At 43.2% G+C, this 25909-nt stretch overlaps 1 protein-coding gene across 1 annotated transcript in view; it reads left to right on the forward strand.

The window, feature by feature from the left end:
* Positions 1-5826: 5826 nt before the first annotated feature.
* Positions 5827-25909, forward strand: part of FSHR (follicle stimulating hormone receptor) — a 124288-nt gene continuing 104205 nt past the window's right edge. The window contains exon 1 of the mRNA XM_074988510.1: positions 5827-6011. Coding sequence (XP_074844611.1) covers positions 5827-6011 — 185 coding nt within the window. The remainder of the gene's footprint in view (positions 6012-25909) is intronic.

Genomic DNA, 25909 nt, shown 5'->3' on the forward strand with positions numbered 1-25909 from the left:
TCTACACAATGCAACCACTATTTCAAATTAATTTTGAAATAGCAGTTGCCAATTTCAAAATTGGTAAACATCATTCTATAAAAATAGTGCCAATTTCAAAATAGCTATTTTGACATAAGTGCTGTTAAGACAGGCTGCTTCTATGCACGCCTCTTCCTCTATTGAGTAAGAAAGGGATTCCAGAAGGAGGGTTTCCTTCCAGGGAATCCTCGTGGGCTGCACATCTACATGTCTATTTTAGAGTTTGGAAAAGCTTGGACATATGTTAATGAGGCCTCATTAGCATCTTCTGTGCTGCTCATTACCATATCCCTTCCAGAGGAAGGGGTGTGTGTAGAAGCAGTCACAGGGAATAGAGCTTATTTAGAAATAAGCCATAGTGCATCCAATGGCTCTATTTCAAAATAGGCTCTATGGCTGTGTCTACATCTGCCTTCCTCTTTCAAAAGGGGCATGCAAATGAGAGAAATAGAAAATGCAAATGAAGTACCTCATTTGTATATTCTTCTTTCGAAAGAGCTTCGTTCGAAAGAAGAGACAGCAGTGTAGATGTGGCTTTTTCCAAAGTAAACCCCATCTTCAAAAGAACCCTTCTTCCCATAAAAAATGGGAAGAAGGGTTCTTTCAAAGATGGAGTTTACTTTCAAAAGAGCCCACGTGTACACTGCTTCTTCGTTCGAAAGAAGCTCTTTCGAAATAATATGCAAATTAGGTGTCAGATATGTAAATATGCACCTCATTTTCATTTTTGAATTCCTTCATTTGCATGCCTTTTTTGAAAGAGGAATGCTAGTGTAGACACAGCCATAGTGTGTAGATGCTACATTTCGAAATAGCTAAGTGCTATTTAAAAATGCATTTTGTGTGCAGCAGCATTATTTCAAAATTAGGTATGCCAGAGTGGCTCTTCCAGAATAACTTACTTTGGAATAAGGCTGCTGTGTAGACATACCCTTAGTCTACTCTACAGCAATCACTTCAGCACTACTGAAGCTATCATCTCTGGGGAAGAATGGTGCAGCTACCCTCCAGTGTAAATGAAAGTACAGGGTAGCCATCTGAAACTGAGCATTAATTTAGATGGTCATATATGTTGCATGCTTAGTCCAGAAGAAATGCCATTTCCTCTTTAGTTATTGGGAAGCAAATATGGCCCTCAGCGTATGGATTTCCTCACTTCCACATAGAAGAGACTCAGACAGCACTGCAGCCTAATTCCTACACTTGCGAGGCCCTTGAAGCCCTGCCTGCATAGAATGAGGTCAGTGCTGGAGCAAGGGGTCCCATTTATTTCCAATCATGTGGACAAGCCTCCATCAAGTCTGATGAGTCATTATGTCAGTGTCACAGAGATGACTAAATGCTTTTTCTATGTGGCCTTCTCCATATAGACTCGGCTAAGAGCAGTTATGGCAGTTCTAGGGACTGGGAGGGAGAGTTTATGGGTGGCTTGTGTATGTACACACATATGGGCAGGGTAATGACTGCAAAATCATTCAATGTTGGCCCTAACTATTTCCACTGTTGTCAAAAAGAGCAGTTAAGCCAATGCTGAGCCCCATGCTTAATTTGTTCTCCCTAGTAGAAATCTAATTCTTTAACTCGCACAGGCATGTAGCTTATCTGTCATATTTAATTAAACTCTTCTTGTTTGTTCCTAAGTTGCTTCATGTTTTGGCAACTTCTATCTAACCACCAGAGAAGAGACTTCACCCTTCTAGAGCCAGAGCCCCAGCTGTTGCATATTGGTGCATGCCAGTTCACACTGGCTGAGAATTTGCTAACCAAATGTCCAACAGCTATCAATAGATAAATGAAGGAACGAGATCCTAAGAATGGAATTAAGGTTAAGATAATTGTAAAATATATCTATAAAAATGCTGATGGAAAAATAGAAATTCAGAGACAATTTATTGGCTATAGTTATTAGGGAAAATTTTCCCTTCACTTATTATATAGATGTGAAATCCGGGGCTAGGTTTTGTTATATCTAGTCCATCCTCCAAACCCTGAACCAGGTGATCTGTGAGTGTTGGGAGCAGACTTGATAAGGATTGGAGGTGCATTTCCTCACACTGCTGGAGGTAAGCTAGCACAGAATACATAAGAGGTGACTGAGAGCTTAGCTGGCACAAGGTATCTTTAGTGTTGCCTGGTCTCATACCTTTATGTGAGTGATGAGATTCTGTCTGGGGCTGGAACCAGAAGATCCAGACCTCTGGTAAATGTGAGCCCTGCCAGGCAGCTGTGACCCTTTCTGCCACTTACACATCTTCTGAGGCAGTGTTTAGCTTGGAATGAAAGAGGTGCTGAAGCTCAAGTGATTTTTTTTAACTTGCATAACTGGTGGAGCAATCAGACATCCTACAGCTATGAACTAACTGCCAAGCCTACCGATTCTGGGGCTCAGCACAGTCATACCTGGCTGAGCAACTAGCACTGCCCCAAGAACAGTTCTCAGAAACCCAAAGCCATTCTGCCTGTCATACAGAGGTAGGAACAAAGAGCTCTGCCACTCAAGTTGGCTCCATTCCCTCCTCTGTGCAGTGAGAAGAGATGGTGTGCATGCTCCTCCCTTTCATGCAGTGGAGCACAGGGAGATGAAGAGGCTCTGGAGCTACTTTGCCCCATCCTGAAGGAGGGAGAGGTGACCTCCTGAAGCCTCTTAGGCCTGGGAGAAGGGAGTGAAGAACCCAGGAGAAAAGGTGAGGCAGGGAAGTGACTGGTGAGATCTAAGGGGTGGGAAGTGGCAGATGTGTGATTGGGAGTTCCTGCAGCAGGGATCCAAAACACCTTAACAAATAAACTTGGAAGAGTGGGAAACACACACTGTCCCCTACACACACTGGAGATGGGCAGAAGGAGACCAAGAGAAAAAATAAATAACATGTTCACTCATGGTTTTAGGGAGCCTGACCCATGATTTTTTTTTTTAAATCTCAGAACTTCATCCGTATGAGAGGCCCTGACCTCCTACTGATCCTCTGAAATATGTAAAGGTTTTTAAGCTCCAAAGGGTTTGTGAGTGGGCCCCACAGCTTGCTCCATGAGCTGTAGTAACTCTTCTTCCCAAGAGAGAGAGGAGCCATGATGGTCAGTGAAGATATTTAGAAGAACTGTAACAGCTTTATTATCTTAGTGTCCTGCTTTTTCTCAGACCTTACTCTTTTTTTTTTTTCAGACACAGTGGTTTGTTCACAGATGTCTATTGTAAGGCAGCAGGTAAAGAGTCTAATTGATATTGGTCATGTATTTAAAAAGTCAATGATTTTATATATAATCTATATAACTATATAACTATATATATATATAGTTGTACTAATATTTTAGAGACAGGCCTTCAGCTGTTGTAAATTAATGTAGTCAGTAGCCTTCACTGTTGTAATTTGAGAATAACTTGGCTGAAGACAATGGAGCAACTCCAACTTCAAAGCAGCATAGGGGAGCAGAGTCTATCCCTTCAGAGGAAAGGTTGAAAATCTCTTATCAACTCTTGCAGGCTGAAGAAACTCCTTTCATTCTTAGGTGATTGTTGTGAATCAGACACTGGATCTAATGCAGAGGGTAATCCAGTGTTGCCAATGCCCAACATTTTATTGAGTCTCTACACATGGTGGCTTTTTTTGTTTTGTTTTGTTTTGTTTTGTTTTTAAAGCCCTGACTCTTAGGCTGGGTCTACACCTGCCCCCTCCTTTCGAAAGGGGCATGTTAATGAGCAGGTTCGAAATATGCTAATGATCTATGATTGGAAGAAGGGGTTTCAAAAACTGGGGGGGGTCCTTTTGGAAGGTCCTGTCTCCACGGGCGGCGCGCGATTCAAAAAGCTGCACTTTCAAATCTCCACGGCCGCCCTTATGCTAATCAGGCGCTGCATATTCATTGCAGCACCACATTAGCATATTTTGAACCTGCTCATTAACATGCCGCTTTTGAAAGGAAGGGGCATGTGTAGACCCAGCCTTAGGCTCATACTATTTTGTGAGAATCGCAGCATTTTTTAAAAACTGTTTAGCCTTCACTGTTGCAAAGAAAAGCTTGAAAATGTCAATTTCAGAAGGTTAAACTGAAGAATCCACCTTTTTTGAAATACCTGATGATTTTGGGGTGCTCGAATCATGATTTTAATTGGTTTGAGTTATCAATACTTGTAACAACAAAGCTTATTTAACTCTTGATTGCTGTGGCTTTGAAACTCGATAATTAGGAAAATATTTGTGTGTGTCCCATGATGATGGTCTAAATTTAATCTCCAGCATCCCCATTCTTTCATATATGGTTTCTACCAAGACTAAACAATAGACGTATGTGGGTAAATGGACCCATAATAAATCAAATTGAGATCTGTATTGTTATGCTGCTTTATGGGTACTATTTAACAGATATATTAACAAATTTCAGTGTAAGATTAAGACATTCCTCTCTGACTAAATGTTCTTCTGCCCCACGTAATTCTGCAATATCCTGGCACTTTTAATAGAAATTTCAGTTAAAAGTTTCAAGAATTAGAGATTCAGTACAAGAACATCTCAGTCCTATTGAATTTTTTGGCCAAATCCCAAAGCCTTTATTCAAACCAGCTTCAGTGAAGTAATATGTTTGTCATTTAAATCAGTGGCAGTTTGTTTGAGTGAGGACTGAAGAAGAGAGTTGGCTTGTTAATTTTGGTTCCAACGTTTCAATTAGAAAATGAGGGAAAGGTTTAGTTTCCTACTTCTCATATGAGCTACTGTAAGTTCCCAGAATGATTCACTGTATGGAAATAGTTGCGATACATCAAGGATACTGATTTTGTAACAACAGTAACGAAAAAGAATTTAACATCTGCCCATCACTAGTCACGCTACAGTTCATGGAGAGGGTCTGGTTCAGTTCTCATGTACACAGCTATAAATTAGGGATGACTAATGTAAAGGAACAACCTCCCCAAGACTGAGTCTTGCCCCACTGAAAACACTTCTTCCTCTGTCTCCCAGGCAGCTGCTCTGGCAGCCCTTCCCATTTGCCTGCACATGAAAGTGGAAATGAGATTAAATCCTTGTTCATCAGAGACCATTTATTGTCCCTGTGTGCTCTCTCACAAAACACACAAAGCCAAGAAATGAGCTCAGGTGGTCCCCTAAAAGTAGGAGAAATTTTAACAAAAAAGTTGTATTTTGCTTTGGTTTGGAGCAGTCCATTCTTTTAAGTCAAGACCTTATTCAATAAACTGCTGCTTGTTAACTTACCATGCACAGTTTCATACAAGTTCACGGGTTAGTGTAGGAGATTTATAACAGCAATGTTAAAAGCAGAGCACTCTGTCACAGTCGTGAAATCACCATATCCTCCTCAAAACCTTATTAAGCTCCAAAATGAGTCTCTGTTGCTCTGCTCTCTGTTTTAAGACCCGTATTGAGAAAAGATCAGTTCAATAAAGCCACAGAGCCCATGTGTGCTTGTCACAGGAACAACTATGAAAGCAAGCATACAAGTATAAGCACTGTCGCATTTGTAACAAGAGAAGGATCCAGCAACAACAGGTAAAAGTTCTTAGGCCTGACTACTTATTGTTTCATGTTGTAGATGCAAACCCAGCTGTAGAAATTGAACTTTTTGTAGTGCACCACTTTAAACATACAATAAGTTTTACCAGATGTGTTCCTGTTAGCATACAGCTCCTCTCCATACCATCCCTAAAATGCTCAGGGAGGGCAGACCATGAACTGAAACTTTTAAAGAAGTCAGCCCTTAAAAATCACGTGATTCATTTCAGCTTTTAGGGCGGATCTTCAATTAGGAGAATCATTCCTGGGCAGGCAGTGGAAGGTTATGGAGCTTTCCTTTTAAATGAGGGAGGAGAGCACAAATGCAAAGACAAACATGTCTCTTTTTTTAATCTCTTTGGTGGCTTTCCTGGGCAGTTGCTTGGGATGTCAGCATCATCTCTGTCAGTGCTCTGACAGGGTATTCATCTGCCAGGAGAGCCAAGTGACCCAGATTCCTCGTGACATTCCCAGGAACTCCACTGAACTGTAAGTAGGGAATGGGAGCGGTTGCAATTTTCAAGCTGCAGCTTTGCTGGTGTCTGGCAAAATAAACTGCTGCTTGTTAACTTACCATGCACAGATTCATAAGAGTTCATGGGTTAGTGTAGGAGATTTATAATGGCAATGTTAAAAGCAGAGCACTCTGTCACATTCATGAAATCACCATATCCTCCTCAAAACCTTATTAATCTCTAAAATGAGTCTGTTATTCTGCTCTCTATTTTAAGACCCGTATTGAGAAAAGATTAGTTCAATAAAAGTGTATGAAACATTTTAAACAGCTTTCTTTTGGTTCAAAGAGTTTCAAAAGGAATCCACATTTGTATTACTTACTCTATCCTAGTATCTAAGAATCTAAATATGCTTTGCAACCTGCTTCAGCATAACAGAAAATAAATGTAATATGTATCAGGTTTTGCCTGCCATCAGGAACTTTGGAAATATTTTTGTTCATATAGTAGTAACTCTCTAGAGAAAACAAAACTTGTGGTTTTCATGTGCGGTCATGCAGCATTTTACAAGGTTATCAGTTCCACCCAGGCCTACCCCAAACCATTCAGAGGAAAAAGGTGATTCTGATCATTCATTGAAACACTGGCTCCATTAATAATAATAATTATAAAGAAAGATTTAGTGTTCTCAGCTAATTGTTTTATTATTCTTAGAATCTCTAGCTGTTTCCCGTAAGATAACATGTACAGTATTGGACATCAGATGTCTCCCAAATTTAGTGACAGAGCTAGCAAGATAATTCACATAAAAGCCAATATTGAACAATAAAATAAGCCAAAGTGTGTTCTCTCTTTCTTTGCTTTGAAGCAGCTACTCCAATAATCAATTAATAAATAAACCTAATGCAAAATAAGCATACTGGGGTAAATCTTTAAATAGCAATTATAGAAGCCAATTTAGATGGAAAGCAAAGGTAGAATAACAGAGATGATACCTCACTAGCTAGACCTTGCAAACCATTTTACATCTGCTACTATAAGATGACCGCACAGCTTTCGAGCACAAAGAATTTTACTTGTAATCAACAGAAGTAGTGGTCAAAAGGTATGTTAGGCAAGCGGCTTTAATAAAAGCAACACTCCAGAATAATGCCTAACTTAACTACAGACAAGCAGTGGAGGTTTAAGTCATTATACACCAACTAGAGGGAAAGTCCTCCACCAACAATCTGGGTGGTCTAAATCCTGGGTGAACCACTCCAAGTATTTTTTATTTGTTTCTTTAGACTACACAGTTAGGACCTAAGCAAACCAGAAGATATTTCTTTTTTCTAAAAACTAGAACTCCTAAAATATTGGCACCTGTTAAAGAGGGGGCTTGGGAAGGAGTGGGCAACCATTTAAGAGGTTATCAGGGAATTACAAATTAGTCAGCTTCTCAGAATGACTATTAACCCTGTGGAGCGTGATCTCTGAAACCAGTCTTTGTTTGTATGGTTGAAAATAGGAAATAAATGCTTTCTTCTTGAAATATTGTTTTTCTAATTACATAGCCTTGAGAGTTAGAAGCATTAGGCCAGAACAGTTTAGATCCCTTGATGAAATCTTGGCCACACTGTCATCAATGACCAAACTTTTACTGATTTCAGATAGGTCAGGATTTTCCCCATAATCATCCCTAATATATAGCTGTGCAAATGAGAAGAGAACTAGACCTTCTCCATGAGCTGTGGCCAGATTAGTGATGGGAAGCCTCAAAGGTCCATGCCGTGTCCCAAAAGGGATGCTAGAAATGGCACATTCCTATTCAAGATGCTCTGCTGTGGGTCAGGTGCATTGAATGAACTGCACTCTCCAACTAGCACTGCAGCTTCAGCATAGCAAGATTCTTTTGTAGCTGTGCAACTTTCTGACAGCATTGATTCGCCCAAAACAATCCACAGGCTATGTACAGTTTGAATAATCTGCATAATCACTAAGGAATGGTGCTATAGAAGAGGCAAAATCTTTTCTCCTTTGGCTGGCATCATTTCTTTTTGCCCAGGTTCAGCTTCTGCCATCTGCCTTTCGCTCAGGCCCTGACTGTGTGAGAGAGCTGAAATATGGTGAGGTTCATTTTTTGCCTTCCTCTGGGCATGGATCACTTGCAGGTTTAAACTTGCATGAACAGTGAATACTCTGGAACTTAAAGTATTTAAACTGTGATGTGAGAACTTGAACTCAGCCAGAGGGTAAGGGTTTATTTCAGGAGTGGGCGATGTTCTGTGGACTGCAATGTGCAGAAGGTCAGACGAGATGATCATGAGGTCCCTTACAACCTTAAAGTCTGTGAGAGAGAGGGTCTTGGTGGTACTCAGCAGACTTCTGGATTTCACTCTGGTTTTTTCACCAGCTAACCTAATGGCTTCATATAGGTGCCTAATCATGGAACGAGCCTTGAGCCTCCATATGTGAAAGCTTTAGGAGTGCAGGAGGATTTGCCCATTGCAAACCTGTGGGGGTTAGTCCAAAGGGAAGGACCTGAGCCACTTTGGGATGTCTCTGCTCCACCCCAATATATGGCAAATTTTTGGAAGAATGTTCTGCTGCCGGTTGTTTTCTTGCTGGATTAGAAGACCTGCCTGGGTGCAGGCCCCCTGGAATTCCAGGCCCCAAGGCAGCACAATCAATGAGCCCCCATTCTCCCTCCTTCAGATAGCACGACAGGCCCCCCACCCTCCTGGCCAGGGAAAGCCTGAGCACCACCCAGAGGACACACTTGTCAGTTGCAACTCCATCCCCCACCAGCCTGCAGGTGCCCCTCCCACTCTCCTTCCCTGTCTGCCAACCCTGCCTGGCTCTGCCCCCTGGTGTTCCTGTGCCAAGCTCAGCTCCTTTCCCCCAGCCCAGCTCTGCCCACCATTGGTACTGTGCCCAGCTCAGCTCCTTCTCTTGTCTGCACCTGCAACAGTCCCGTGCCTGCCCCCCACACTCAGCTTCTTTCTCCCAGCTGTTCCTGCCTACCTCTGCACCCCCTTCCTTACCCTTCCCACCCAGTTCCTCTGCCCTCCCCACAGTCTTGTTCCCGGCTCTACCCCAGCCCAGCTCCCCTTCCCACTCACTCACACAGTTACAACCGCTGGACTTCCCCTCCCACCCTGCAGCTCTGCCGATCTGAGCTCTGGGGTTCCCCTCAGTCCTACCACGCTGTTACAGCAGCACTATTTAAAAAAGCCGGAGACCCAGGCAGGGCTACAGCAGCACAGTGGCGGCTGCAGGCTCAGGCCCCGATGCAATTGTCCCCACTTTATCCCCACATCAGTGGGTCCGCCTGGATGGAATTTGGTAGGGTCTAGGCATTCTAGGAGACCTCTACAGTGTTACTCCTGCCTGAGGGAGAATCTGCTCTATTCAGGACAAAAATCTGTCCAGGGTGCAGCTCGCTGTATGTTTCCACTGGTAACTGATGATAAAACAAAGGTGGAGATTTCAAACAGCCCAGAATCTTTGGCTATTGAATCAAAGGGTTGATTAGCTGGTTGATTTTTAGACAGGTCTGCCAATGTCTCCATAAATAGCTTAAATGCAGGGCACTATGCTTATTGAAGACTTAAATGTTTTTTTGGAAGCCATTATTTAAAGTTTTAGTCTTTTCTTCCTGTTCTTTGTTAACATGAAAATTAGGTGTGGGTGAACTTTTTAGGGTTAAAAAACCAGATTTGCCTTAGATCCTTCTTGGGATTTGGCAAAATACACTTCAACAACAACAAAATATGCACTGTTGTTCTTCATGGTTTCAGCTGGGAGTGAAACTAGAAATATCACAAAAGAAGTTCTACTGTAACATGCAAATCACAGCATTGGATTTTCCTTGCCTTCTATGTAGGTGTCTTTATATTGCTGCTCAAAGATATTTATTTTTCTACCATCGTGTCAAGCTTGGAATAGTCCTTTTGAATAGCCAGCCACCTTGGAATAGTAAATTCTGTATCAATCACAAACAAGCTAGATGTACAATCTAGCACCTTGTACAACAGCTGCAAATGCTATTTGCAACAGGATTTGCCATCATTTAAACTCTTTAGCAAAATCTTTAGCAAAAAAAGTTAAAGGCTTGTGCTGTCATGAGGTTTCATAGGTACTGTTCCCAAATTTTCAACAACACTGGTAAATCGCCTTAAAAATAAGGTGTCTTCTTCCAGGTTCCTGATGAGATACTTGAGTTCATGTGCTGAGATTCAGTAATGAGAAATGAAGTCCTGTGCAAATATCAATGCATCTCTTAAAACAGCACCGACAGTCCCACAACAGCTTGAGTCTCACCTATCTCTAGTGAAGCCTGTCAAATTATATAGTTGTAAAGTCTGTGTGAGCCCAGAATCAGGTCTCCCGAGTGCTGTCCCAGCTTGCATTAGACTCAGCATAAAACCTGGAGTAGACTATCTGAGGCTGGTCATCTTGGGCATTTCTAAAGCCTTTCTGTGGGGCCTAGAGGAATTCAATACTATACAGGGAGAAATGAGAATATGAGAGAAGTAAAGGAGAAGCCATAAAAGCAGGTGGTACCATAGGAGAGGGAGGGAATGAAACAGATACGACGGGAGTTAGCAACCTGTGGTCTGGAGCCACATGTGGCACTTTAAGGAGTCATGCTGCCACCACTGACTTCTCTGTGGCATTCTACTGCACCCCCGTGACAAGAGCCCTCAGGCAAGGCCTGGCCACAGTGCTGCCTCAGGCCTCAGAGCTATGGGAGTGCTGTGCGCCTCTGGGCACGTGCATCCCTCCCTAGCACTTCAAAGGAGAAACACTGGGCAGCAGCAACAATGGCGAGTCATGGCACTGGATTACAGTGCAGGGGCGGGGGGGCTGTGGGGTGCCTGGCTCTGGAGGAGGGGAGGGGGATTGAGTTAAAGCGAGGGGGCTGGGGATATCTGGCTCTGGAGGAGGGGTGGGGGATTGGGTTAAAGTGGGGAGACTGGGAGGACTTATAATTTTTCTAAAAAGGGGATATTATATTTTTTTTAAAAGAAGGTTGAGAAACACAGGCGTGGAGGGTTGATGTAAACACTGCTCCTTCCTACTTAAGAACCTATCCCCAGGCACAGTGTTTTCCTTTTCCTCATTTGCTCTCCAAACCGGGGATGAAAGTAACTTACAATTTCAAACTGGCACCAATCATTGTGTGCGTACTGTTCTTCAAATAGGGGTAACAAAAAGGACAGTTTGACATTACTTATTAGGGACTGTCTCATATTCATGTGCACTGCGGCTCTTGAAGTATTGATTTTGTAACCGAATTTGAAAAAACATCTTTTCTCGCTATTTTGGTTGCAGACCCCTGAAACAGGAGAAGATGACAGGGAAAGGGAAGGACAACAGACACAGGCAGTGGAACAAGGCAAAGAGAAATATGTGCAGGAGCACAGCCATCGAAAGTAGAGACATTCAGTAACCAATAGGAGAAGGGAAAAGACAAGAACAAAAAGAAATTAAATAAATTCAGAAGGTCAAGAAAAGAATAAAATTAGTGCAAAGGAATAGCAAAACAAAAGTTTAGGCCAGTGGCTCCCAACCTGAGGTCTGTGGACCAATGTGGAGGTCCGCATGGGTGTTGCAGGGGCTCCATGAAATAAAATAAAAGATAAATAAAAATGATCATAGAAAATAAGTTTTAAATAAATTGTAAAGTTACAATCACTATTTTTAAATTAACTATCTTCCACTAAATTTTATTAATTGCTGTCCAAAAATCTATGTTGTAGTTACCTTTTCATTTAGTGAACTGTGCATAGTGGCTAGAATTGGCTTTGATGGGGGTCTATGAATTGTTTGGTGGAGGTGACTGAGGGTCCTAACTAGTGAAAAGGTTGTGAACCACTCATCTAGGGAATTGGGGTGGAAAATTTAGATAGCATCTGAAAGGATAAAGTGGCAAGAAATGTGCACAAAAACAGGGAAACGGGTAGGGTATGTGTCTAATTTCATGTTTTAGTGGTAATTTTGGCATTTACCCATTTTTCACCATTCCTGAAATCAATCCAAGCCAAACCTGGGAATTTGTTTCAGATTTTCCATCAGCAATCATATGTATGAAAAATATTGAATCTCACAGTGATTCAGACTTAGAACACGCAGGCTATATCTAGACTTTGGTTGCTATTTTGGGAGGCAAATGTATCCCAAAATAGCAACCCTGTGGCTAAACACCGCTTGGGAAGTAACGGAGCTATTTTGAGCACAGTGTTTCGTTCCTGCTACCCCTCGTCGTGAGGGGGGTAACAGAAAGTTCAAAATATGCATTTATTTTGAAATAATTAGCATCGTGCAAATTGTATAAGTTATTTCACGTTACAGCTACAGTGTAGCCATGGCCTTAATTCCCTGCACTTCCTCTTCTCTGGTGGCCTGAGGCCTAACTGCTGCTTTGTGGTTCCTTCGGTCTCCCTCTTCCACACAGTGTTACTTTTGGGGGAGTTACTCCCACCCTCATGCTTCTGATCTCTGTCAGCTTTGAAATATCTATCTCAGGTTTCAGGCAGGGTTGGTAATCAGCATGTGAGGAGGGGTCTTTTATTTCTACTTTGAAAACACATGGGGGAAAAAAAGAGTGCTACACATAAACCTGTCAGTGAGCATTTCAATGGAGTGGGCCATACTGTTAAAGACCTGAAAACATGTGTCTTAAAATGAAGAGACTTTAACGCCGGATTACAAAGGGAGACATCTGAACTAGAGTTAATCCTCAAATTCAGTACTTTGCTGCTTGGCCTCACTAGAGATAGCAATTACCTTATGCATTACAATCTTTGATATTCGTAGTGATCTCAGGAAAGTCACTTAGTAGACACTTGCAGTAAATAATTTTCCCCCATTCCTCCCCACCCTTCACTCCCCCCTCTGTCCTGTGCACCAGATTTGTCAGTTTTCATTTCATTTTTTTTGGTTTATATCTTTGTTATATAATCATCATGCCAATTCACTTTCAGTACTATTTCCAGTACAGCACTATTTCCAGATCTGAAGAAGTGGGCCTGCCTCACAAAAGCTCACCACCTAATAAATTATTGTTTTTAAAGTGCTACCTGACTGCTTTTCTGTTTTGTACAGCCCTCATTGTTCACGTTTGTGTTTGCAAAGCAAGGGCAGTGGGTTTGGTTTCGAGAGGCACAGACATGCAGTCAGTGTGAGGTCTCCCCCCCACACAACATGGCTGTTCTCTGGGATGGTCCCTTGAAGCCCATCTCGGCAGCATATCTAAGGTAATAATTCATTGGAGATGAGCAAACAGAGATAAATTTCCTCAGTGTTATCAAGTAGAACTCCCCCTGGTCACTGTGCACGATATCAGTCTTCTCTGAGCCAGAGAGTATGACAGGGAGTGGATGCTGCATTAATGTGTCCAGAAACCTGGAATTTATGCGACTCTGCTTTGTGCTGCAATCACACCAGATCATTTACTGCTGGCTTGGTGTGGTGGAGTGTCCGACTGTGGAGCATGGATTAAGGCGGCCCTCCCCAGAAACCTTCTGAGAAGGATTTCCGAGTACCCTGATGAGAGCTTTGTAGAGATAATGCAGGCAGGATTCCCACTCCATTGCCAGGTGTGTTAACAAGCTTAGCCAGGGAGTAACTGTTGCGGAGGTGGACTGGCAGCCACTGTATCCCAGTTGTTCAGGACAGATCAAATATTAATCCAATTACGTAAGTGGGGTCCTCCCCACCATCAGGGTCCAGCAACAATATGTCATGAGAAGAGCATGGCTCCAGAGCAAGGAAAGATAATGGGGTTATTTGTTTGGTTTAAGTTGTGATGCTGAAGGTTTCCAATTACTCTGACATGTTACTGGGGTCATGAGAATTGCATGGGAAAAGCATCAGCAAATTAAATATTTATCATCTTTAATCTATTTCATTTTGAAGGAAAGGAATTTCTGCTTTATCTAGTTTTACTTGGAACACTAAATGGTGAACTACGTAACAGCTTTGAAAGTCTAAAAGTATTTGGGACAAGTCCACCATTCAGTTCAATTGAAATTTTTCACCAGTTGAGGATCAGGCCCCCTGGCAGGAATGCGGAAGAACACTAACTCTTAAAAGAAGCTGTTAGTGATGTTTATTCTTTGTGCCAAAAAAAAATTATAAAAGGTAGGTGCTATTTTTCATAATGGTTTATATTGGTTTTGCCTATGAGGCGCAAACACTCTAGTAGAAATGGTCACATTCTTTTTCAGAACTTGACCTTTCCAAGAGAAACAAGTACATTTCATTTTACACTGTGTGCTTCCCATTTGATTAGACTGCTCTCTGTAGCAGTAAAATTTAGGTAATTAAAATTTGGATCATATCAAGTCATAGGGCAGATTCAAGCCAGGATTTCACACAAGTTCAGAGAATATAGATAATTATTCTTCTTAATTGCCTTGAAACATTTGTTTTTAATAAGGAGTTCTACTGAGCCATCGTTATTCAAGCATGTAAATGACTCCAATCCTGCAACTCTTAGGGCCAGATTTTTAAAGATATCTAGCTATTGCTATGCTCAGTTTTGCTAACTGATTTAGAGCCTGAATCTCATTTTCAAAAGGGGTTTAACAGCCAGATGGTTTTGATACAGAGCATTGCAACATCTTCACCTGTGCTTGTATACATATTCCTTTCTGGAAATCTATGCATGAGTAAAAGTTGCAGGAGTGCAGAATTCAATTTTACTGGACTTTGTCCTTTCACTCTCTGCCAGTATTTGCATTTCCAGTCTCCAATAAAGTCCTGGTCCATTACTTGTGTAATTAAGTGCAGAAAACAAAAATAAATCTCTCCATTTGTGTATGTGACCAAAAAGCATCAATCCTGTTCCATACAAACCCTTCCTGAAGGAAGAGTCATAAGAAGAATCCAATTTCAGAAAATAATTTGGAATATCAAAACCACCTCAGGAATCCCAAGCCCAATAACAAAAATGTTTCTCAAGTTCAGGCTTAGAAAGGGGATAAATGGTGCATATCTTGTCTAATTTCAGACAGATGGAACAGTCAGTTATAAAACACAGAAAAATCACAAAATGTTTCTGGAAACAGAACGACTTCTTGTGCAAATTCTTTGGAGGAGGAGGGAGTCAGGTATGGGGGAGGGTATACTATTTACTGTAATGCTTTGAAACGTTATTAAATGAAACTCAGGAAACAACAGCATTGGGGAGGAATGAAAATGTAACTGAGAGGAATGGCAGAGAAAGAGGAGGAAACAGTTTTGTTCAGAGAGAGATAAAAGGGCTTGTGATGTACTCTATGCACATTCCAAGCAGAGCATGAAAGCAAAAATCCATCAGGAAGGAGATGAGACAAATGCTTTCTTTTTTTCTTCATTTGGCTTCTTTCAGTAGGGTTTGTATTTTCAAAGAAGGGGAGAGACATGTGTGGTCTTTAAAAAAAAAAAGGAAAAAAAAGCTGTGATGTAGGAGGCAGGCAAGGGGGAGAGGGAGAACCATTATGTTTGTGGGGGGTGTTGTTTTTCATATCTGATAAAGTTACTATTGGGAGAAGAGGGAGGTGCTTGCTGTCATTTTCCTCTTTCACTTGAATATTCTGTTAACACTGAGAGCAGGTGTGGCACAGAGAAAACAGTTAAACACCTTTTCAAAAATGAATGTATGGTAAACCCTCAATTTAAAGGACTAATAGAGGGGAAGGCGTGACCGTTAATGCCGAAAGTCTGTTATATCAAAATGGTTATACTGTATGATGATGCACTGACCTTCCCAGCCCATCACTTATTCCTGTCCTCTGTCCTTCCCAGCTCCTGCCCCATTCTTCCCCTCACACCTCCATCTCCCTCTCCCAATGACCAGGAGAGGAGCTGAATGCCGGCCTGGCTCTAAGCTGCCCGTGCAAAGGTAGAACATGGTCGCCCCTAGCCTGCCAGAAGGCAGCAGCCTCTGACGCCACGGTTGTTGCTCAGCGCCACTGCAGGCAGCAGCGGCTGGGCACCGACATGCTCCACACACACAGGGTTGGGGGAGGAGAGCTCTTGCACCCTGCCATAGCCACCCATCCCCCCAGCTCCTCTGGCCCCAGTGGCCCCAGCTGCTGCGCTGGTCCCTCCAGCTCTGGTAGTCCCAGCCATTCCAGCAGCTCTTCCAGCCCTGGCGGCGGCTCTGGGGAGTCTCCAGCATGTATGTGGGGGGAAGACAGGAGGGCTGAAAGACAGCATCTGTTGTTTCCAAAGTCCATTAACTCAAGGGTTTACTGTAGAGGAAGCCTGTCAAGCTGCTACGTTAAAAATGTGACCAGCTTTCTTTATGTAGGTCTTTGAAATCTACGTCCGCTTGTCCTCTGTAACAACTCCTCCTATTTATCTCAACGCGGGCCTGGTCCTTTCACTCCGTTACATGTGCTCGTCCCCCACCCCTGCCACAGAATTTGGCAGAATTAGGATCCAGATCTTAACTTCAGATCTGATTCCCTGCCTCCCATTTCAGCACGTGACCTAGATGCAGCGCATTACTGCTTTCAGGGCTCCAGCAAATACCCTCAGGAAAACACTCCATGTCCCAGGTCATCCAATGTCTGCAGCAGCACTCTGCACCCACTGCAAGGTCCTACACTGATAAGCAAGCAGTACAATTGGTCTGGCACACAATACCTGAGCGCCTGCCTTAGAAAACAATTCCCTTAGTGCTTCCCCAGTCTCTCTCTCTAGCTGCAAGAGGAGCCAAGAGCAATGGCATGACACTTGTTGGCCCTCCATGATGTTCTGTGCTTATGTAAGCAGGGGAATGGTCCTGCTATTGAGGGGACCTCTCCTGGCTTCTATACTACCCCTGTGAAATGGGCCAGCAAACGGATCTGAGTCTGCTCCCACTTCTTTACCCAAAGGCCTCCCTGACCCCTGACTTCCACTCTCCTGTGTGGCAGAGTCCGTGTAACCCCAACAAAGCTGGCACCCAGAATCTCTGGGGGCTCAACCCCCACCTTTGTATACACTACTCCACTCTACGGCACAGAGACCTCACAGACAGCATCTCTGGTATCTCAGACCAGGTCACACTTAGTTTCTTGTACGTCCCAGGCCTCCTTCTCAGGCCCTGGCTGTGCTGCAGGGATGCAGCAGGTCAAACGCTTGCTCTGGGTGGCAGGACCTTTCTCCCCAGCATCAGCCCCTCCCAAGTCTGGCCTGAAAGGCCTCTTGGCTGGTGGAGTTCCCCTGCTTTGGGCCTGTACCCAGGGTCCCACTGCTCTCCCCTGCTGTTCTCCACACCTAGCTCCAACATGGTCCCACTCCACTCCCTGCTGCATTGCCGCTAGCTCCTGGGCTGCTTCTCTGGCCCCTCTGGCTCTGTGGGTGCAGCCCCACTCCCAATATGGCTCTGCCCTCAACACTGGGTCTCAGGATCTCTGGCTGCAGCTTCCCCCCCACAGCACAGTTCTGCTGCTGGACTGACTCTCAGGATCTCTCTGGCTGCCACGGCTCTGCTCCCAGCTCCGCTCAGGCACACGTTGTCTTCCTAGCTTGGCCAGTTTCACACAGGCAGATCCAGCTCACATGGAGGATGGGACTCCCCTTGCCTTCTGACTCTCTCATTAGCCTGCCCACCCTGTCAATCAGGCTGACCTGGCATGTTCACCCCTTCCCATTGTTCCTGGCATTGTCGGTCCCATCAGAAATCAGAACCCTTCCCTTTCTTTTGGTACTGGGGCTAGCCAGCCAAAAAAGCCCTACTTAGTTTTAGTAACGAGCTAAGAGTCCCTTCCACTTATGCTCCTAGCTGGGGAATGGACAGCTCTGAACTGCTCGCATGGAGGCCTGACATCTCATAGCAAGAATACTCCTGGAGGTGTGAAGAGAGCAGAGAAAGTAAGATGGTAGAGCAAAGGATTTGTAAAGATCTCCTTGCTGACCTTGGGTGAAGAGTTGACCTGGAGGAGCACCCTGTCCCTGAAGACTGTTCAGGGCAGTGGAAGTGCTCTAATGAGAAACAAAACAAGTAGTGGGGAATGATAAAACAAACACTGCATTATATGGTGAAAGCAGCAAAGCAAAAAATGCCCTGACCCAAAACAGCTCCCTTTGACTTGAATAGTGTCTCCAAAACTGTCTCTGACCAATAAATATTTCACCACAGTCTGAGGAACTCTCATTTTCCTAGTGGTCACATACATTGCTGCAGCTCTGCTTGGAACCACACAATTTGTATCGTAACACTGGATATTTTTTTATAAAGCAAATGCTTATGTTCTTTACAATATCACTGCCACCAGCCTCTGCCATCACAAACCTACAATAAAACCTAGCATCCCAATCCTGCAAATGCGTACGCTTAGGCTAAATTTTACCATGTGATCAGCCCTCTTGAGTTCAGTGGGATGACACTTGGCCCACCTTGATACTGATAAGTGTTATCTATGTCAGGATCCCATTTTGTTGTAAGGTATGGAAAAACATCCGTGAAGAAAGAGATGTCACAGGGGTGGAGCTCAGAAAACTAGTTGTAAAGAGTAATATTTCTTTTAAAAACAAAAAAAAGCCTCAAATCAGGAAATATTCTGATTTTACTATTATACCATTATATTTAATTTTCATAGTATTGCTCTTCAAAGAATCTGAGTGTTCAAAAATTATTTATTAAATAAGCTATGGCTGTGCTGCTATCTGAGGTGTAATTGCAACAGTAGTCCACAAAGCCACTCTGAAACCAGCAGTATGGCTCCAGTATAGACTGTATGTGCTCCCCTGTCTCTTTCCCTCAGGGCTCTAGAAACATACTCATGCTGCTAGCCTGGGATGAAGCCCAACATGTGACCTCTTGTCTAGCAGTGAAGATAGTAAGTATCACACCACCCCTGATAAGTAAGCGAGTGTAGTTATCCTCCTTTCACAAAGGGCTAGTGATAGCAGTCAAAGGAGAAACTACTTTCACAAGGGTGCAGACACAGCTGCAGATCAGAGACAGAGAAAAAAACTAAGGCTCCATTTAATCTCTAGTTTACACTCCATTTGCAATATATTTGTGAGTTTTTAAAGTACCATTTGTACCTTCATTTGCCATTCTAACAACATTTTCATCATATAAAAACCTTTACCCTTAGCACATGAAATGTCTTGGTATAGCTAAACTATAAATACACTGTTTCCCAGGCGTAGCCACCGTGGCTACATGTGGCCATCAGGGGCTTTTGTGCAGCCACAGACCACCGGGGGTGGAGGGGCATAGCATTGCTCCTTCTCCTGCCCTCCATGTTGCTTCTGGATGTGCCACCCTGCATCACCTCTGGAGACAGGAGGAGCATAGCATGGAAAAAGCAAGGTGAGTCCTCAGCCTGTGGGGATGGGGGATAGTGGAGGCAGGGGACAACCCTGGAGTGGTTGTCAGCAGCCCTAGGCAGTGGGACTTTAGGAGCCTGGCTGCATGGACCCAGGCTCCAGCCCATGGACCTTTGGGCACCAATATCCAGCACCAGATGCAGAGTCTTGGGCACTAATCCACCAGGTCTGGCCACACAGCGCTGGCAGTGGCAGGCTCTGATCCCTGACTCTGGCCATGTGGCAACAGCCCTTCTTGTCAGTCACTGGCCCCAGGCACTGAGCCACAGACTCTTGCTCTGACTCCCACGTGGCCCCTGACCGCAGGTGCTAGTCCTGGCCACCAGCCCCAGCTGCTGATCCCCAGCCCCAACAGCCAGTGACTGCCACCCATGGGTCCTGGCTCCACCTGCTGACCCCGAGCCCCACTGTGTGGTAGATGGTGCTGACCCTGAGCTCCAGCAGGTGCCAGCCCTGGGTGCAGCTGTTCACCAACAGACGCGGGCCCCAGTTGGAGATCCACAGTGGCAGGCTCCAGCCCTTGACCTGCATGCTGAGCTTGGGCCCTGGCCCTGGCTGCATGGCAGTAGCTGCTGGCCACAAGTGCTGACTAGGCAGCAGTGGGGGCTGACCTTGGGCTCCTGTGGGCCCTGGCCCCAGGTGCTAACCCCAGGCTATGCAGTGACAGATCCTGGGCTCTGGCTGTACAGCACCAGGCACCTACCCCTGGATTCCTGAGACCCTCATTGCCCCTGGCCACTGCTACCTCCCTTGGCCCTACATCCATTTACCCCACCACTGCTCCTTGGCCCTACTGCCTTCCAGGCCCCACCTCATTACCAAGGCACCGCCACTGCCTCCCCGATTGCATCCATGCCACCAATTCCTGGGCCCCACTGATTTCCTCACCCCCCCACCCTGCCACCCTCCCCCAAAATCCATATCCAGGACTCGATTAGTTCTGGGGCTCACTGAGAAAAGTGATATTAACAAACCTGCATATATCATCTCTTCACAGCAGACTTACCCGCTAGTTAGGAGGCTATAAAAAGCGATAGTTATGTGTTAGTGTCACTTCAGAGCCTCCCAGGGAGCAATTAAGAGACCTGTGAAAATTGGTATTAACAAACATGCAAATGTCACTTTTCCCAACATTATTTTTGTTATTTAGTGTGGGAGAAAAAAAGCTGACATAATTTACAATTTTTTGGATGTGTACCTGTGCATAAATAACTTTAGGAAAAAGAAGTACTTTTGGGGAAAAAAGTAATTGAAGCCACTAACAAGAGTTTGTGGCCACATTCTGAGGCCACCAAAATATTTGTTCTGAGAACACCTGACAGTACAAATTAAGCTATGACTTTGTACAATCAAAATGTTGCATACATTCTTTTGGTCTTTTCCCCTAAATTTATTTTTACTGATATGGTACAGCGACATCATCTCCTGTTCCACCTTCTTAATTTCTATACTTATCAGCTTCTGTCATTTTATTAGCACAACATTTCAGAGTACTGTTACAGTAAGTAAATTTAAAGACTGCTGCGGCAGTGATTTTTGGCAGGCATTCCAATTACAGATAACTGACAGATCAGTTAGGGTCACCAGGACTGCAGATAGCTTACTAAGTTGAAGATTTTAGTCCTTGTATAGGAGATGCTTTTGCATAAATTTAGCTTTTCGCTTTTTGCATCTCTCCCTCCTTTGTTATATCCCTTCCTATATAGATGACCTGCATGTGGAAATAGATCTGTATGCTGTATTTATATGTCTGTTATTTTTCATGCTCTAATGACTCTGACACCAACTACTGCTGCTTTTTGCATGCACAGAAATGAGTGGCAAGCTCAACATTTAGTCTTATGGAAATGCCTATCAATCAATAGTTTAAAAGGCATCCATTCATACCATGGGCAAGTTATGGAAGGACTGCCCTGTGGTTTCACCACTGTGGGTTCCCAACATATTATAGTCTCCATTAGGTCTGTCTACCAGAGATATGAACACAGTCCGGGAGAAATGCTTTCACACTCTGGGAATCAGGGAGGCAGTGTTTTTGTTCAAGGTTTTGCATCTTTTTCCCCTTCAGGCTGCCAAGGAACGGCCTTGGTTCTAGGTATAGATTCAGCTGCTTAATGTCCTCCAAGCTGAAGGAATGCAGTAGCACTTATCAGCAGAAATAGGGAGTAAGTCAGGGGGTGCCTCAAACCTCCACAATGGAGTATCCTTGAAGATTTTCTACAGTCCCTGGAAGGTTTGTTAACATTTAGTTTGTAGAGATGGGAGTCTTTTTTTTTCCTTGTGCTGGTACCCTATTCTTTAGCTTTTGTGCCACACTTTGCTCACTTTAGAAACTACTTTAAACCACAACACTCTGGTATCCAACATATGAGCAACAGGCTTATTTCCCAATCCCATCTGCTTAAAAATTGAGTTCAGTGGCCTTCTGATGAGGCTTTAATTTTTTTATACAGTATATGCTATTTTTGCTTATGCACTCCGTAGAACTGCACAAAGGCAGAACACCCAAACTCCATGCTGACCTAAATATGGGCCTGCCAAGTAGGGCTTTGGCTTCCCTGTGTCACTGTGGCTGCTTTCAAAGTATAAGGTGAAGGCAGCTGACAAGCCCCTCACTTTATATACTGTAGCTTTGTTCTGAATTCCTAGGTGCACTTTTTCCACTGATCAAACTAACGCCACATTTGGCATTAAATCTGGAATTTTTGTTTGTTTTTTTCCTTTCTACTCATTTAAGAACAGGTTTAAATTAAAATGATGGTGACTCCAAACACAGGCTACCGAAAAGGTGCCAAATCAACCAACCACCGTTGTCTCTAAACCCCCATCCCAAATACTGGAACTCTACTTGTCATTACATCAGGAGCTCATTTTGCCAGCAAGAAAGGGTAGGTAGATACAGCCTGTGTATTTGTAGGGTTGACCTGGAGTAATAGAAAGCAATTAGAGATCAACATTAAAAGAACACCCAAAAAACCAACTTAGACAATTAAGTTATTGTCTTTGTATTCTTTTCTCAGTATTTCCTCCGAGGTACAGTAAACTGTCTCTAAACTGGCATTCTATCATCCAGAACTCTCAAATAACTGGCATTGTAACCATATGTAAATGTTAGTTGTTTTCCGTAAGTGCAGTATAGCGAAAGTAAATACAAATAAATACAGCAAATGCAGGCTAAGTTTACAGTGTACAATACGGCTGTTTGTAAATTATTCTACATACATTTTTGTTCATTTCTTAATGCCTAATCTTGTTTATCTTCAGTGTTATGCATTGCTAGGTTTACCCCTCTATTTATCCAGAATATTTGAATAGCTTGCAACTGCCTGGTCCCAGGACTGCCAGATATGAAAAAGTTTACTGTGACTCAGAACAGGTCACCTAAATATTGGGTTGGTGACTTGTAATAGCAATGGCACTCACACAAGAAGACAACTGAACTGCTGCAGTAGTAACAATCTCTTAAACATCCTTTACAAGCGACAGTTCCAAAGTGTTCAGTTTCTTAGTACAGAAAAGCAGTTTGTTAGTTTGTTTTCTTTTCAGAAAGTCAGAGAGGGAATGGTCTTCTCCACTAATGTTTACTGTAACTACCACTTGACTAAACTATTTCTGGCAAAAAATTGTATGTTGTGTTTTAAAACACAAACAAACAACTTACATAAAGGTACTGAACTGCTGAGCACAGAGCCTAGTCCAACTGTTCAGAGATGGTAAATTTATTCTATGTAACATATTCAAAAACTTTAGATACTACATTAGATGATACATTTTTTGCAAGTTAGTGATCAACTACAAAAATCCTTGGTGCTCTCACTCATTTTGCACATGCACCTACTTTCTTTGCTCTAGAACAAAATATTAACCTCTCAAAACAGGGCAAAAATAATATCCTTACATCATGAGGTTACAGCAGGGGGAGGGAACTCAGACATGGTAGGAAACTTCACAACACCTCTGGAGACAGTAAAGAAGCTGTTTCAGTAAAGAAGCTGTTTTCAGGAAACTTAAAATTAATTTCAGGACTGGGAGTGATATATCCTTTCCTTTTTTGCAGGTACTAAAACCGAAAAACACAGAATTCCCAAAGTAAAACTGGGCCTATTTGAGTATGAGCTGTTTCACCAAAGACTACCAGACAGATGAGATGTACAGTACCTAATTTACAGTACATTTGCTGATTGTGTATACAATCCAATAAGAATGTAAAGGTCAACAGTTTTGACAAGCTGTTAATATAAAATGATATTACAAGTTAAAATAGTGCAGCTCAGGACATTTAAGCCGTGTCTACACGTGCACGCTACTTCGAAGTAGCGGCACTAACTTCGAAATAGCGCCCGTCACGGCTACACGTGTTGGGCGCTATTTCGATGTTAACATCGACGTTAGGCGGCGAGACGTCGAAGCCACTAACCCCATGAGGGGATGGGAATAGCGCCCTACTTCGACGTGCGGACCGTGTAGTCGTTGTGCATCCTGCAACTTCAAAATAGCGGGGTCCGCCATGGCGGCCATCAGCTGAGGGGTTGAGAGACGCTCTCTCTCCAGCCCCTGCGGGGCTCTATGGTCACCATGTGCAGCAGCCCTTAGCCCAGGGCTTCTGGCTGCTGCTGCTGCAGCTGGGGATCCATGCTGCACGCACAGGGTCTGCAACCAGTTGTCGGCTCTGTGTATCTTGTGTTGTTTAGTGCAACTGTGTCTGGGAGGGGCCCTTTAAGGGAGCGGCTTGCTGTTGAGTCCGCCCTGTGACCCTGTCTACAGCTGTGCCTGGCACCCTTATTTCGATGTGTGCTACTTTGGTGTGTAGACGTTCCCTCACAGCGCCTATTTCGATGTGGTGCCGCGCAACGTCGAAGTTGAACATCGACGTTGCCAGCCCTGGAGGACGTGTAGACGTTATTCATTGAAATGGCCTATTTCGATGTCGCCACATCGAAATAGGCTACTTCGATGTAGGCTTCACGTGTAGACGTAGCCTGAGTTATGGAAGTTTATCATTATGTCATTAAATGGCTAAGCTCTGTATACAGCTAGCATACAGTGCATAGAGTTTATTTTGAAATTCTAATAAGAAATATTGAGGAGGAAAGCAGAAGATCCAAATATCATAATACTCAGTCCAGAACATAATGTTTTTACCAACTGCCTTCCAGGTGAGCAGCATGGATAAGCCACTGATCTCTAGCCCATCTAATTTTTATCATCCTTTTTGTTGTCGTGTAATTACAGTGTAAGTGACACTACTGGGAAAATCAATTCTTCCTGTCTGAATATGAAATAATTTACACAGCACTTGAGTTTTAATTGGTATTTTGCTGGAGGTATTTTCCAGAATACACTCAACTTCTGATTTCAGCTGGAGCTGAGTGAGCTGTCTACCTGCTAGCAAGGCCAGGGCTTGCCATAAAACTTTATGAAATTTGCCTCCAATTGGATCACAGCAGAAACCACCAGTGGGTTTAAACTCAATTTGCAGTCACACTTTCAATATTATGTCCCCGAAGATATAAAAGTCAGGCTTCTAGAGTTACTGGGAAGAACGAAGGTCATTCTACAGCTGTGTATACAGGTTCCTATACAGTGTTCAGCATCATAGTATTTAAGTACCTTCAAGTAGTACATTAAACAATGTAACTAACATCTTCCATGAGTGTGTTCTGTTGTTATAAGGGTATTATTCTTCCTTTACCCTTTATCTACAATTCAGCCACAACAAAGATAGGGTATCTTGTAAACTATTTGTGGGCACAAAACCCACATAATTCATGCCAATCATTTAAGTGGAGACTGAACAGAAGCTAACGGTGGTGACTGGTATCTTGCACTGTTCTCCCAACTCTACAATGGCACATGGCCTACCAAAAGCTCTGCATTTATACGATAGTTGATTGCTGAAGCATTTTCTGCGTTGGTATTTTATATTTCATTTGGGTAGGCAGCCATACTATTAAAATATGTTTGGTTCTTGATTCATATAATATTTTCATAATAAAAATAATGTCCTGTACCATGCACATGTTCCAGAGCAGAAGATAAGTATGTTCATGAGAGGCCTGAATCAAAACCCCAGTACAAATAATAAAGGATCCAGATTTTAGAGTTTTCCTATAATGGACCAAACTAAACATCTAACACTAGACAACCTCTAGTTTAAAAGCATTTGTTGTTCCAGATTTTTAAAAGCGGGTCAAAAACTAGGCAAATTTCTGTTTAAGAGGTTCCCCCCCACCACCAAAATTTCACTTTAGGAAAAAGGTCCTTTTTACTTCCCTAACAAAAGAAACTTCATATTTACCTGGGACTCATCCCTAATCTGAAAACTCTGCACATGAAAACTAGGACTGATGCTTATAAGCCCTATTTCTCATAGTTACAAAGAGTTGATGATATATATGATATGTCTTCCCACATGTTTCAAAGGATAATCCCTGGTCACCTCTCGATGCCTCTCAAACCACCTCTTCTTATGGTCCTTTCCAAAACAGGATGTGTTAATAAGTCATCTAAGTATGTGAACAAGAGTCAGGCTTTCCTGAGCATGTACTCACATATGTAATCTGGGATTCATTTTAGTGCTCACATTTTCGGGTTTTTTCACGTTACTTTCGTTACTACTTCATTTACTGTCAG

Source organism: Carettochelys insculpta, chromosome 3 (assembly GCF_033958435.1).
Source record: "Carettochelys insculpta isolate YL-2023 chromosome 3, ASM3395843v1, whole genome shotgun sequence".
Lineage (NCBI taxonomy): Eukaryota > Metazoa > Chordata > Testudines > Carettochelyidae > Carettochelys > Carettochelys insculpta.